Source organism: Pristis pectinata, chromosome 1 (assembly GCF_009764475.1).
Source record: "Pristis pectinata isolate sPriPec2 chromosome 1, sPriPec2.1.pri, whole genome shotgun sequence".
Classification (NCBI taxonomy): Eukaryota; Metazoa; Chordata; class Chondrichthyes; order Rhinopristiformes; family Pristidae; genus Pristis; species Pristis pectinata.
In genome coordinates, this window is record NC_067405.1 from 122104023 (window position 1) to 122119257 (window position 15235).

General features: G+C 44.8%; 1 protein-coding gene across 5 annotated transcripts in view; it reads right to left on the reverse strand.

The window, feature by feature from the left end:
- The window catches only part of lrr1 (leucine rich repeat protein 1), a 34949-nt gene that overhangs the window by 8246 nt on the left and 11468 nt on the right, over positions 1-15235 (reverse strand). For 2 of the 5 annotated variants that reach the window (XM_052022051.1, XM_052022060.1), the window contains exons 2-3: positions 12806-12999; positions 12631-12729 (exon numbers count right to left, since the gene is read on the reverse strand). In XM_052022051.1, coding sequence (XP_051878011.1) covers positions 12631-12729; positions 12806-12994 — 288 coding nt within the window. In that variant the 5' untranslated portion in view covers positions 12995-12999. Of the gene's footprint in view, positions 1-12630; positions 12730-12805; positions 13132-13793; positions 14170-14553; positions 14660-15235 lie in introns of those variants that run through there. The other 3 variants (XM_052022036.1, XM_052022045.1, XM_052022028.1) reach the window with 3 other exon arrangements.

Genomic DNA, 15235 nt, shown 5'->3' on the forward strand with positions numbered 1-15235 from the left:
GGGCGGGAGAGGGAGAAGTGGGGGGGGCGGGAGAGGGAGAAGTGGGGGGGGCGGGAGAGGGAGAAGTGGGGGGGGCGGGAGAGGGAGAAGTGGGGGGGGCGGGAGAGGGAGAAGTGGGGGGGCGGGAGAGGGAGAAGTGGGGGGGGCGGGAGAGGGAGAAGTGGGGGGGGCGGGAGAGGGAGAAGTGGGGGGGGCGGGAGAGGGAGAAGTGGGGGGGGCGGGGAGAGGGAGAAGTGGGGGGGCGGGAGAGGGAGAAGTGGGGGGGGCGGGAGAGGGAGAAGTGGGGGGGGCGGGAGAGGGAGAAGTGGGGGGGGGCGGGAGAGGGAGAAGTGGGGGGGGGCGGGAGAGGGAGAAGTGGGGGGGGCGGGAGAGGGAGAAGTGGGGGGGGCGGGAGAGGGAGAAGTGGGGGGGGCGGGAGAGGGAGAAGTGGGGGGGGCGGGAGAGGGAGAAGTGGGGGGGGCGGGAGAGGGAGAAGTGGGGGGGGCGGGAGAGGGAGAAGTGGGGGGGGCGGGGAGAGGGAGAAGTGGGGGGGGCGGGAGAGGGAGAAGTGGGGGGGCGGGAGAGGGAGAAGTGGGGGGGGCGGGAGAGGGAGAAGTGGGGGGGGCGGGAGAGGGAGAAGTGGGGGGGGCGGGAGAGGGAGAAGTGGGGGGGCGGGAGAGGGAGAAGTGGGGGGGGCGGGAGAGGGAGAAGTGGGGGGGGCGGGAGAGGGAGAAGTGGGGGGGGCGGGAGAGGGAGAAGTGGGGGGGCGGGAGAGGGAGAAGTGGGGGGCGGGAGAGGGAGAAGTGGGGGGGAGAGGGAGAAGTGGGGGGGAGAGGGAGAAGTGGGGGGGGAGAGGGAGAAGTGGGGGGGGAGAGGGAGAAGTGGGGGGGGAGAGGGAGAGGTGGGGGGGCAGAGGGAGAGGTGGGGGGGGTGAGTGAGAGGTGGGGGTGAAGAGGGAGAGGGGGGGGGGGAAGAGGGAGAGGTGGGGGGGGAAGAGGGAGAAGGTGGGGGGGGAAGAGGGAGAAGGTGGGGGGGGGAAGAGGGAGAAGGTGGGGGGGGGAAGAGGGAGAAGGTGGGGGGGGAAGAGGGAGAAGGTGGGGGGGGAAGAGGGAGAAGGTGGGGGGGGAAGAGGGAGAAGGTTGGGGGGGGAAGAGGGAGAAGGTGGGGGGGAAGAGGGAGAAGGTGGGGGGGAAGAGGGAGAAGGTGGGGGGGAAGAGGGAGAAGGTGGGGGGGGAAGAGGGAGAAGGTGGGGGGGAAGAGGGAGAAGGGGGGGGGGAAGAGGGAGAAGGTGGGGGGGAAGAGGGAGAAGGTGGGGGGGGGAAGAGGGAGAAGGTGGGGGGGGAAGAGGGAGAAGGTGGGGGGGGGGAGAAGGGAAGAGGGAGAAGGTGGGGGGGGAAGAGGGAGAAGGTGGGGGGGGAAGAGGGAGAAGGTGGGGGGGGAAGAGGGAGAAGGTGGGGGGGAAGAGGGAGAAGGTGGGGGGGGAAGAGGGAGAAGGTGGGGGGGGAAGAGGGAGAAGGTGGGGGGGAAGAGGGAGAAGGTGGGGGGGGAAGAGGGAGAAGGTGGGGGGGGAAGAGGGAGAAGGTGGGGGGGGAAGAGGGAGAAGGTGGGGGGGGAAGAGGGAGAAGGTGGGGGGGGAAGAGGGAGAAGGTGGGGGGGGAAGAGGGAGAAGGTGGGGGGGGAAGAGGGAGAAGGTGGGGGGGGAAGAGGGAGAAGGTGGGGGGGAAGAGGGAGAAGGTGGGGGGGAAGAGGGAGAAGGTGGGGGGAAGATGGAGAAGGTGGGGGGGAAGAGGGAGAAGGTGGGGGGGAAGAGGGAGAAGGTGGGGGGGAAGAGGGAGAAGGTGGGGGGAAGAGGGAGAAGGTGGGGGGGAAGAGGGAGAAGGTGGGGGGGAAGAGGGAGAAGGTGGGGGGGAAGAGGGAGAAGGTGGGGGGGAAGAGGGAGAAGGTGGGGGGGAAGAGGGAGAAGGTGGGGGGGAAGAGGGAGAAGGTGGGGGGGAAGAGGGAGAAGGTGGGGGGGAAGAGGGAGAAGGTGGGGGGGAAGAGGGAGAAGGTGGGGGGGAAGAGGGAGAAGGTGGGGGGGAAGAGGGAGAAGGTGGGGGGGAAGAGGGAGAAGGTGGGGGGGAAGAGGGAGAAGGGGGGGGGGGAAGAGGGAGAAGGTGGGGGGGAAGAGGGAGAAGGTGGGGGGGAAGAGGGAGAAGGTGGGGGGGAAGAGGGAGAATGTGGGGGGGGAAGAGGGAGAAGGTGGGGGGGGAAGAGGGAGAAGGTGGGGGGGGAAGAGGGAGAAGGTGGGGGGGGAAGAGGGAGAAGGTGGGGGGGGAAGAGGGAGAAGGTGGGGGGGGAAGAGGGAGAAGGTGGGGGGGGAAGAGGGAGAAGGTGGGGGGGGAAGAGGGAGAAGGTGGGGGGGGAAGAGGGAGAAGGTGGGGGGGGAAGAGGGAGAAGGTGGGGGGGGAAGAGGGAGAAGGTGGGGGGGGAAGAGGGAGAAGGTGGGGGGGGAAGAGGGAGAAGGTGGGGGGGGAAGAGGGAGAAGGTGGGGGGGGGAAGAGGGAGAAGGTGGGGGGGGAAGAGGGAGAAGGTGGGGGGGGAAGAGGGAGAAGGTGGGGGGGAAGAGGGAGAAGGTGGGGGGGAAGAGGGAGAAGGTGGGGGGGAAGAGGGAGAAGGGGGGGGGAAGAGGGAGAAGGTGGGGGGGAAGAGGGAGAAGGTGGGGGGGAAGAGGGAGAAGGTGGGGGGGGAAGAGGGGCGGAAGTGGGGGGGGAAGAGGGAGAAGTGGGGGGGAAGAGGGAGAAGTGGGGGGGAAGAGGGAGAAGTGGGGGGGAAGGAGGGAGACGTGGGGGGGGAAGAGGGAGAAGTGGGGGGGGAAGGGAGAAGTGGGGGGGGAAGAGGGAGAAGTGGGGGGGGAAGAGGAGAAGTGGGGGGGGAAGAGGGAGAAGTGGGGGGGGAAGAGGGAGAAGTGGGGGGGGAAGAGGGAGAAGTGGGGGGGGAAGAGGGAGAAGTGGGGGGGGAAGAGGGAGAAGTGGGGGGGGAAGAGGGAGAAGTGGGGGGGGAAGAGGGAGAAGTGGGGGGGGAAGAGGGAGAAGTGGGGGGGGGAAAGAGGGAGAAGTGGGGGGGGGGAAAGAGGGAGAAGTGGGGGGGGGGAATGAGGGCGAAGTGGGGGGGGGGAAAGAGGGAGAAGTGGGGGGGGAAGAGGGAGAAGTGGGGGGGGGGAAGAGGGAAAAGGGGAGAGAAGTATTTGTCTTATACATAAAGTAGATTCATGAACCTTAATGGACACCTCCCTATATTTGTAGTTCTCCGAATACTGTGCTGTTACACCAAAAGTTGGCAATGATTAAACAGTTCAAGACAAGTCATCTTTTAATAGGAAAAAAAATCAGTCATAAATGCTCTCTAGTAATTACTGCAATTTATAACTTCTTTAAAAAAATACTATTATCTGTTGAGGGAAAAACAACATTTCTGCGAATGATATTAACAGATGGATAATCATTGCACTTATAGAAATAGCAGCAGGTTTATCAATTACAGCTTGGCATTCAACATGATCATTCCCTCAGTACTAATAAACAAGCTTCAAAACCTGGGCCTCTGTAGCTCCCTCTGCAACTGGATCCTTGACTTCCTTATAGGGAGACCACAGTCAGTGCAGATCGACAATAACATCTCCTTGTTTACTATCAACACCGGCACACCTCAAGGGTGCGTGCTTAGCCCACTGCTCTACTCTCTCTACATTCATGACTGTGTGGCTAGGCACAGCTCAAACGCCATCTATAAATTCACAGATGACACCATTATTGTTGGCAGAATCTCAGATGGTGACAAGAGGCTTACAGAAGTGAGATAAATCGGCTGAATGAGTGGTGTTGCAACAACAACCACACACTCAATGTCAGCAAGACCAAGGTACTGACTGTAGACTTCAGGTAGGGGAAGTCAGGAGAACACACACCAGTCCTCATTGAGGGGTCAGCAGTGGAAAGAGTGAGCAGCTTCAAGTTCCTGGGTGTCAGCATCTCAGAGGATCTATCCTGGGCCCAACACTTTGATGCAATCACGAAGAAGGCATGTTAGCAGCTCTACTTCATTAGGACTTTGAGGAGATTTGGTATGTCACCAAAGACTCTTACAAATTTCTATAGGTGTACAGTGGAGAGCATTCTGACTGGTTGTATCACTGCCTGGTATGGAGGCTCCAATGCACAAGATCGCAAGAGGCTGCAGAGGGTAATAGATTCAGCCAGCTCTGTCATGGATGCAACTCTCCCCACCATCAAGTACATCTTCAAGAGCCGGTGCCTCAAGGCAGCAGCATCCATCATTAAGGACCCTCACCATCTGGGACATGCCTTCCCATTAATACCATCAGAGAGGAGGTACAGAAGCCTGAAGACCCAAACTCAACGATTCAGGAACAGCTTCTTCCCCTCCGCCATCAGATTTCTGAATGATCCATGAATACTACCTCATTATGCCTTTTTCTCTGCACTAGTTATTTTTGTAATGTATAGATTTTTGTGTCTGTGTTGTACTGCTGCCGCAAAACAACAAATTTCATGTCATATGTCTATGATAATAAATCTGATTTTGAGATTATTTACTGAAAATAACAAATAGTAGGAGTAAGCCACTCATTCAATAGATCAAAGTTCATCTTTTGCCACAGCACTACTTTCCTGCACTGAATCCATATTCTTTGGTTCCCTTAATATCCAAAAATCTATTGATCTTGGCCTTGAATATATTTTAAGCACAGTCTTCTTGGATAGAGAATTCCAAAGATTCACTACCTTCTGGTTGAAAAAAAGTTTCTTCTCTCTGAACTGAATAGCCAGCCCATTATTGAGATTGTGACCCCTGGTCCTAGACACCCCAGCAGGGAGAAACATTTATTCTGCATTTACCCTAACAAGCTCCTTAAGAATTTTGTAAATTTCCATGAGATCATCACTCACTCTTCTCCATTCAAGTGCACAGGCACAGTTTGTTTAATCTTTCCTTATATAACAAATCCTCCATCTCACACATAAATTTGGTGAACCTTCACTGCACTCCCTCTATTACAATTATAGCCTTGCTCAGTTAAGGAAACCACGCCTGTGCTCAATATGTTAGATGCTGTCTTAACAGAGCCCCTTTTAACGTAGCGAGACGTCTCTACTCTTGTACTAATTTCCTCCTGCAATAAAGAATAATGTGCCATTTATCTTATTAAGTGCTTGCTGATTTTGCAGCGATTGATAAGAGGAAACCCAGGTCCCTCAGAACATCAATTCTGTTCAAACTCACCATTTAAAAACCACACTGACTTTTTTTGTTTTTCTACTAAAGTGGATGACCTCTCATTTTTCCCACTTTATATTCTATCTGTCATGCACTTGCCCATTCATTATATCCCCCTAAAACCTTTCTGCATCCTAGCATGACCTAGTTTTGTATCAGCAGCAAACTTGGATATATTACACTTGATCCCTCATCCAAATAATTGATAGATGGCAGTGAACAACTGGGGGATTAGTGATCACTGTGGTAGCCCAATAGTCACAGTCTTCCAACCATGACAATGACCTGATAATGTAGCAACAGAGTTCTTCTGAAATTCTAAATACATCACATCAACTGGTTCACTCATTTCAGAGTTAGTATCAGATATATTATCACTTACTTGTACGTTGTGAAATTTGTTGTTTTGCAGCAGCAGTACAGTGCAAAGACAAAAAAAAAGTAAAAACAAGGTAGTGTTCATGGACCATTCAAAAATCTGATATTCTGCTAGTTGCAACCTCAAAAAAACTAACAGATACATCAAGCTTGATTTCCATTCCATAAATCCATGTTAACTTTGCCAAATGTTATTATTTTCTAATTTAAGTCCCTTTAATCTATTCCACCATTCAATCAGATTATGGTTGATCTGCAACAACTCCATAAATTCACTTTACCGTACATCTCAATATTTTTGGTAAAAAGCTATGAAATCTTAGATTTAAAATTAGCATACAATATTGTGCAGTACACTTCAATAGATACTAATTCACTTAACATTGAACTATTATTTTAATTTGCCACCTTGCACTGGGAAGGCGGTTTATAGTCTGAATGAACTCCCATGTTAGAGGTACTGTTCTTCGTTGCAAATTAAAAGTTTGAATTTAGGTCTGCCTCCAGCTAGCGGTCAGATAATCTAAGGTGACAAGCTAGTGAGATATTCAGTGCCATATTGTTAGAATGCTAATAATAAAGAAACAATCAAAATCCTATCTGCCTGTTATGGCAGTTAATGTATACATTATTAAATCCTAGACACTAATTGGTGACTTCTTTGATACCAGTGATAAATCATCTATTTACAGTCCCATGGGATCTTTTACATATACAAGACAGCAGTGAGGGATTTAGTTTAAAGTCTCATCCAGAGATAACACCTTCATCTGTGCAGGACATTCAGTTATTGTACTGGAGCATCAGTCAGGATTTTTATGCTCATCTTGAGAGTGGCTGAACTCACATTTTGCTTTAGAACCAAGACAATGACCAAATGAGCTACAGCCAACCTTAGATTCATATTACTAAGATCCAGCAGGAGGAAGAGGATCAGGAATAAAAAAACAATTTAATTTGTTTCTCAACTGAAAAGAACAACCCCTAAATAATTGATTTCTTCATATATTTCAATCAAAAAAGATAGCCAACAATGCAGAAACTTGGTTTTGATGCAAGGTCACTGACCTGAAACAGTAACTCTATTTCTCTCCACAATGATGCTGCCAAACTGCTAAATATTTCCAGCATCCTGTGTTTTATTTCCAGTTCCCGGCATTTTGCTTTTGAAAAACTTCAGAGTTTAGCTTAGCAATGAAATGCCCAATTATGAACATTGCTAATGTATCACTCAAATGTCAGCAAACGTCAGAAGTATTGTGGCATATTGCATTTACAATCAATTACCAATGCCAAGCAGACAATCACAGGAGCAAAAAACATGGTGACCAAAAGAAACTCCAAAAGATAAATCCATACATGGTGTGAGTCAAAATTTCCATTTACTTTTAGGAACACACCTCTGTGGCTGCTTTTAAGATTGTTTTATAGAATGAAATTTCGTTCATAGGGAATCCTATATGTATATTTAACCACATTCTAGCTAGTCTTCCAAGGTCATTCATGGACATTAATAAAATATTGCTTCTCGGCGTATATCTGATCTCTAATCATATCCAGATGAATGTTCTCTACTGTGTGCAGTCTTACTTGCACATTTTTCTGTCTAGTTTGAGTCAGTTCCATTTTTAATGCACTGAAATAGTTTGTCATATCATTCCGAGTATCTTTATATGTAATTGTTACTCTTCAAGTGTTTTTCCTTGATCTTTATTTTTTGTCCTTTTTTTCATCTTTATCTTTCTCATCATACAATCTTAAATCCTAATTTTGTATCTATAATCATGTACCCCTCACAAAATCAGTACTCTGGCATTTTTAAAGTAGTAGAATGGTGAAACAACAATCCCCTTGACCCAAGAAAGTCAAAGGGAGGGATATCCTTTCAACAGGAACCCTCAGTACAAATCCAGCAATATTCAGCCTCATTCTTTTAGAGCACCACAATAGCAAAATATTACAGATGCTGAAAATCTGGAACAAAAATGGAAAATGCTGCAAGTATTCAGTTGGTAAGGCAGATCTGTGAAGAACAAAAAATAATCAAGATTTTATGTTGATGACTAATCCAGAAAAAAAAGTTCTAAGAGAATACAAGGGCACAGAAAGATGGGGAAAAAAGGAAAGGCCTAAATAACAAAAGGGAAGGTGGTACAAGGTAATGGGGCAAGAAATAAAGATTTATCTAGAGGATCTGAAAATGGGACTACCAGTATCATTACCATAAACCAAATGGCCAGAAGAAAAAATACAATACTGGACTCTAAAGAGTTAACCAGAAAAATAGATACCACTCCCCAAGGTTTTGTTGGGTCTTCTTATAGCAGTGAAGGAAAAAGATTGAATGAGTTGTCTGAAAGCTCAGTGTCATGTTTGCAGAGTGAATGGAGGTGGTCTTTAAATGATCCAACCAACCGGCATTGGTATCTCCAATTTAGAGGAAAGTGCATAATGAGAATTAAATGCAATACACTAAATTGAAAATACAATATTTACCTAAAGTGTTTGTTTGGGGTCCTGAATGGTGGATAGCAGAGGAGAACTGTGTTGCATCTACTGCCCTTGCACTAGAAGGGGACCAGGCTGATGCACAATAAACATTAACCTGGAAGTGCTGAAATGGGAGGGAAGACAATCTGTGTTCTGTCTTTTGTTGTTCGTTCCAGCATCTGCAGTCTCTTTTGTTCATACTCTGGAATACAGAAGCTGGTAGGTTGAAAGACAAAGACAAGGAGGAAGTCCATGATGCTTTTGGGAGGAAGGGCAAGCGATGACAGGTGTGTGGAAAAAGGGGCAAACATGGGCAAGGGCCCATTGTAGTGAAAGGTTACCAACATGACACATTAACTCTTCTCTCTCTGAAATGCTACTTGAACTGCTGAATATTTTGTGTTTTCTGGTTTTATTTCAGATTTTCAGCACCTGCAGTATTTTGCTTTTCTAACCAAGGTAGTGATGGGAGTTTAATTGGGTTATATTGTATACTGATTGCCAGCCTATTGTCAGAAATGGAGATACAAAACTTAAGAAAAGGGAAGAGATGGAAGTGGACAATGTGAAGAGGTGATAATTGAAAGCAAATTTGGTGGTTTTCCAATTTGGCATGCAAGCAAGAAATGGCACCAATATAATTAAGCATTAGGAAAATGAGGCAAGAGGGTACCAGAGGTAGAACTGGAAAAAAGAATGTTCTAAGAATCCCAAGAAAAAGCAAGCATAGCTTGGATCATACAGGCTTCTAATACACTATAAACATATTATTTGGAGTGGAGTCAAGGGATGAAATTGAATGGGGTTGTGGGATAAGTTGCTTAATGCAAGAAAACATTCAGCCAAATGGAGGATGATTAGTTGGACCATGTTCAACAACAACGCAAAAACCTCAGGTGTGGAGGGATTGGATATCTCCAATGAAACGAGGGGGCCAGGGAACTGGAAGTTGCTAATTAGCAGAGAGTATTGTTATTTTTAAATTTAAAGGTGGGAAGAGAATGACCAAAGCACAGAGTTAAGAATGGAAGAAATCTCTCAATGCAGTAAAGATAAGATAATACGAGATGTCTGCCAGAATAGCGCTGTTTAAATATTCAGGAGTTAGAAACAGGAGCTTTGGGTCTCTGAGGTTGGAGGGAAGATCTGAAGAGAAGTTGGTGGTGGGTCTTGGTTCACGCAAGGGGAAGGATGACCGGTTTGTGGTCTGCGCAAGGCAAAAGTAAATCCTTCAAACAGCAACGCTATCTTTATCAGCAGATTTAATGACAATGATAGGTATGACATCAGAGAATAGTTCTGAGAGGTCAAAAGAAAGTTGGCTGAAGAGAATGTAATAGGAAAATTGAGTTAGCATAAAGATTGAGAGAGATGGATTGAAAGAGGGAATAAATATTTTCTTCTTTATTCACACAATATATTTATGTTAGCCAAGAGGAAAATTTAAAGCAGCAGCACAAGAATAAAATGGAGACATCTATTCTTTGTTTTACTTTCCAGATTCTATACAGTGCAACTTTATGTTCAGGAATGCAGTCATGGTTAGTTTATTTTTAACTGACTGATTTCCCATGTGTAAAGGATATCCAGCTTCTTTATACTCTTCCCAATATTAAATTTTTTTCATCTTTCAGAATCACCCAGCCTTTTCCTTTAGCAAATCCTCATTAGAGATGCATCTTTTTCCAGGCATCTGCTTGTTACTTTTAAACTATCTGGAACTGCTTCAAAATACTGTCTTCACAATTTTCCTTTCAAATGAACTATCTAGGCAAGGAAAGTGCTGAATATATGGAATTAAATGACTCTACATTCTGGAACACAAAGACATTCCATTGTATCAAAATGCTCAGCAAATTATTCCTTTCATTTAGGAACTGCATATATAACAAAACAATTTCTAGGAAACAATAGTTATTCAAATAACTACAAGACTACAAACAAGGGCGCTTGAGATGTTGTAACTGATTAAACTCATGTAATACGTTGCTTACGTGATTTCAGATCCTGCTAGGCTAAGTGATGTCAAACAGATAAAGAAATTAAACATTTTTCTTTATTATACTGTCCTACTTCAAAACCAGAATCCATATCCTGCACTTTCCAGCATCTACTCTTTAATACATACACAACAAAGTTGCCTGAAAATAAAAAAAAATTAAAAATGACAATTCCTTGAACAACAAAGAAGGATTAACATACAAATTAGGAGCAGGAGAATGCCACTCAAGCCTACTCAATAAGATCACATCTGATCTGACTATAATCTCAACTCCATGTTCCTGTTTGCTCCCAGTAACTTTTGCCCTGTTGCTTATCAAGAATCTGTTTAACTCTTCAAGAGGCAGTGGAAGCTGAGGGTCACATCGTGACACTTGCGGCTGCCCCCTGACCACACGACGCAAAAACATGCATTTCACTATATGTTTTGATGTACCCATGACTGATAAAGATATCTCATCTCAACTAAGGATACTTTCGTGTAGAAACCTCTTAAGACTCATAACCCTTTAACTTTTAAAAAAACATTCATTGTATCTATCTTAAATTGGCAACCCCTAGTTCCAGGTATTCGCATAAGAGGAAGCATGCTCATCACACTTTGTCAAAACCCCTCAGGATCTTGTATGTTTTGATCAAACCAGCTCTCAGTCTTCAAAATAAAAAAACAAATTAACAATACTTTCAATTTTTAATACGAAAAAGTAGCTTGAAATGTAGCCTACGTTCCAACTTAAGGAACACCACAACCAGGTTGAGCTCAGCAAGGTTCCACAAACATTATTGAGATAACAAACACTCTGTTTCAGAGATTAGTATTGATTATAACAACACCCCTTTCCCCAAATAATGCAAAAAGATCAATACATCCACCCATCAGTGGATTCAGTTTGATGATACTTCTGATCGTGCAGCACTCCTTCACTGCAATTTTTAGCATGTAATCAAGGCTCAGTCTCCGCAATGGCTCTTGAAACTATGGCATTCCAACTCAGACAAGAAAGAATGCTCCTACTGAACCATGATGTTTATACAGCATTTTTCGTGTAATTTGAAATTTATGGAAGTGTAAATGGGAGGCACATTTTGGAATGGTGTAGAGGTAGAGAGCTGAAATGGTGGAGAGCACATCGTCTAAGTCTCCACTACTGTTTGTGCAGCACAGAAAGTGAGAAACAGGCTGGAAGGAAGAGTAAAGTGCTTGTTATGGGCCATAGCACCAAAGAAGATCAGAGGAGTTTTGAAGAAATTCCTGGAAGTATTTGAATAACGGGTGAAAACTTTGTAGCTGATACGGTTAGAAACAAGGTAATCAACTTTGTTGGACGTTGGGCTACACAAGCTGAAGACATTTAAGTTACCTTGAAATACATTTAACTGTAGGTTGCAGCAAATAAGAACTTAAGGAATTTGCCACGTTACGGAAGAGATTGTCATGAACCTTGCAGTGAGGGAGATGCTTTAGAAAAAGTGTTATAACTGAGAAGTAAAGGTTCCTGGTGATACATGTGATATGAACATCGATCCTTGGCTTTGGCTGTGGCTGTTCAAGATGGATATGCATATTGATGCATTCTGATAAAAAATTGAAGTGGTAGATGAAATCAATGCTTAAATATGCCAAGTTTCTGAAATAAAAGCAGAAAATGCTGGACATACTTAGTAATTTCTCTTAAGTGAGAGAAAAACTTAGCTGATGACCTTTCACCATAGTTAGGAAGAGATAGAATTCAAGCATGTTCTAAGTGAAGGGGAGGGATGGAGAAAACAAAGGGAATGTTTGTAATAGGGTGGAGACCAAGAAAGACTGACTGACATGTGATGGTGGTGTTAGCTGAGAGAGGCTGACAAAAGCTCGTTAAGTGCAGCTGATTTGTTTGGAAGGGATATAAATAGAAGGAAATTAAAACGATCAGAGAGACAATAAAAAAAGTTCTGAATCAGCGAGGGAAACTCTGCAGTTGCTGTAAATCTAAATAAAAAGAATGCTGGAAATATTCAACAGGTCAGGTAGTATCAATAAAGAGAACACTTCAGTTAACTGACCTGATCTAACACAAACTGAAAAAGCTGATTATCTGAAATTATTGAATTTAATCCCAAGGGCTGTAATGTGCCAAGTTAAAGGATGTGATACTGTTTCTCAAGCTCATATTGGGTTTTACTGGGGCACTGTAAGAGAGACCAGAATGGGAGTGGGATAGAAAACCAAAATGTTAGGCAATTGGAAGCTCAGTCACCCTTGACAACTGAATAGGCGTGTTTTGCAAAATGATAATACAATCTGTGCTTGGTTTCTCCAAAGTAGCATAGGCCCATTATGAGCACCACATGCCAAGTTTCTGTTGGAAATCTTGCTGATCTTTACTACTTTAATCACAGCAACAAACATCTGAGTATGTGTACAATTGCTTCTGAACCTGACTGAGCATCAATTAATCATTTTAACAGCACGTCATACATATAGGTTTGACTTTAACACAGATTTCAGAAAATTCCAGTTTGTACCTTATTTAGACAGACGTCCACTGCTGGCTCTTTGAGTCTGATGGTAGCTTTTCCTTCGTCCACGAATTTAGTGAAAAACTGTTCGATATTTTCTTTCAGCTGCAAAGAGATTTTTATTAGCACATAATCTAAGCTCCATAAAGTTCATATAAGTTACATTTAAAAAAACACTCACCTTATATTTACAACCCGATTTATCTTTTAACGTACAAATCAAGAGGTGAATGGTTGCCGAGTTGTTTTTGATGGCCCGATCCTGGTGCTTTCCTATTGACAGGACAGCTCGGTTGCCTTTCCCTCTGTTCTTCATACCGAAGGTCGGGAGCATCCGATTGACTACTTCCACTTCACACTGGAGTTTCATACTATCTGTAATAACATGATCGCCCACTGTAGACATAATTCTGGACTACCAGAGAATACAGCATTCCCTTGGACGCCAAGCACATAAACAAGCTGCCAGTATGAATGCACAGTGGATTTTCGTTCCCAATTGGCTGATTCCGCGGTTAAAACTGACACTGATGAGAGCTTATCTGGTGTCACACAATGGAGAGAACGCCCCCTTCCCTCCCCTCGGCGCCAATCAGCCAAATAAAGCTCGGGGTCATTGATGATTACAGCAGTCAACAGGGAGGGCCAAGTAACACAGGCGAAGAAAGATGCCCCCGGCCTCGGAAGACGGGAAAGCAAGCGCACATCTGGGGGGTGGGAGTGAATGGTGTAGGAATGAAACAAAACCAGGAGGGATTCGGGGATCATATCTATGGTGGGGAGGGAGAAGTATATTTTGGGAGGGGAAACCTATGGATTTAAGTTCACTTCATGAAACTATGAACATTGTGCTTTTTTAAAAAAAATCTTGTAAAAGGGTCCGCTGTAAAGCTTTGTGAGAAGTGCCAACTGGGAGAAAGGTCACTTGCTTCATCCTGTCAAAAGTACTCATGTTCCTGAAAGCACTCGCTCTATTGTATTTCTATGATGCTGCAGTTTTGTCGGCACTATAAACAGGATTTTAATAATGTACACACAAACGATTAAAAAATACATGTCCCGTATTTAGTTATTAAATGCTAAAGTTTCCAATGGCTTGCAGAGAATGAATTATACAAGGCTTTAATTCTGTTTGCAAAACATATGAGCATTCACATCCAGTGTAATACCTTTCAGATATTATTTACGTGCTGGAACCGCCATGAGGAATCGCCGCCGTGGCACGTACAGTACATCCACGAGGGTACAATAAAAGCTTAAATCGAAGAGCGCAGCTTTGTACCAGGGAACATTGTGAACGATAGAGAGTCACGTTCACCGTGTTCTGCTCAAGCGAATGCAAATCAGTATTCGTCAGAAGCGGAAAAACAAGTCCCAGCGAGCTGGTCACAACTAACATGCGTAATTCAACTGCGAAAAAAAATCTTTTCGTAGAATTCGCCCGTGATTTTTTTTTACCCACATTAATCCCCTCATTACTACCATACAATTGCGCCATTTCTAGTTTTTACTTGATACGAAAATACTCAAGTATACTCTCATACAATTCCGTTACGTCTCGACGACGATTCAATGCAAAAGCGAACAATTTTTGCAACGGGCCACGTTTTTAAAGCGCTCCAAACCCTCAATAGTAAAGAATTACCTTAAATGTGCATTGATTCTTTGGAAGATCATCTACATATTAACAAGTACTGTTCACAGAAATTTGCTTTTTAATATACTTTTACAAATAAAATCAAGTATTTAAAATTTGACATTGAAGTACACATTAGGCAATGGACACAGAAATGCAAAACTTCTGGCATGGTGCAGACAGTCCACAAACACAGGCAGAAGACATGCAAATACAAGTTTCTTTATTACACCAGTTTTGGTCCATTTGTCCATTAATATATACTCAAAGAAATAAAAAAAATGTGCATTTACCTATCTGAATCTGCTTCACAGCTCACATCTTTTAACAAGATTCATCGTTTAAAAAAAAGTTTAAAAAAATCAGTTACAAACACGAAGACAAAATCTGTTGTAAAATGTTTCCATCTCAGGAACCTTCACCATCAGCTAAATGAGTTCATTCAAAAATGATTTTGGTGCAAACACACTAAACAAGTTGGCACATGTAGCTTGCCGATGACGTGCAGTGTAGCCAATAATGTGCAACACTTGTGTAAGACCTCAAACTGCCTTGCAATAAACTTGTACATTTAAGCATCTTTAGTGGCAACTTAACCAAAGGGGCTTTTTTTTTGTGACGCTACCAGAAATCTGGAAGAGTGGGCCACAACCAATATATCCAACAAATAGTGTTGCTTATCACTGAGCCCGTGATAAAGTCCATTGCAGGGGATGCCAAAACAGATCTTCCGATTTCATGATCCATGAGCAAGAGTGGATGCTGGAAATCTGAAATAAAAATGTAAAATACTGGAAGCAAATCAGGTAACATGGAGAGTGAGAGAGAGAGTGAGAGAGTTAACATTACAAAATATAAAGGCCTGTTATTTGGAATCATTGAATTCAATGTTGAGTTTTGAGGGTTGTAATGTGTCTGGTCAGACGATGTCCAATGAACCCCTACGTACAAGTATCTCACCTTCTGACGAGGCAC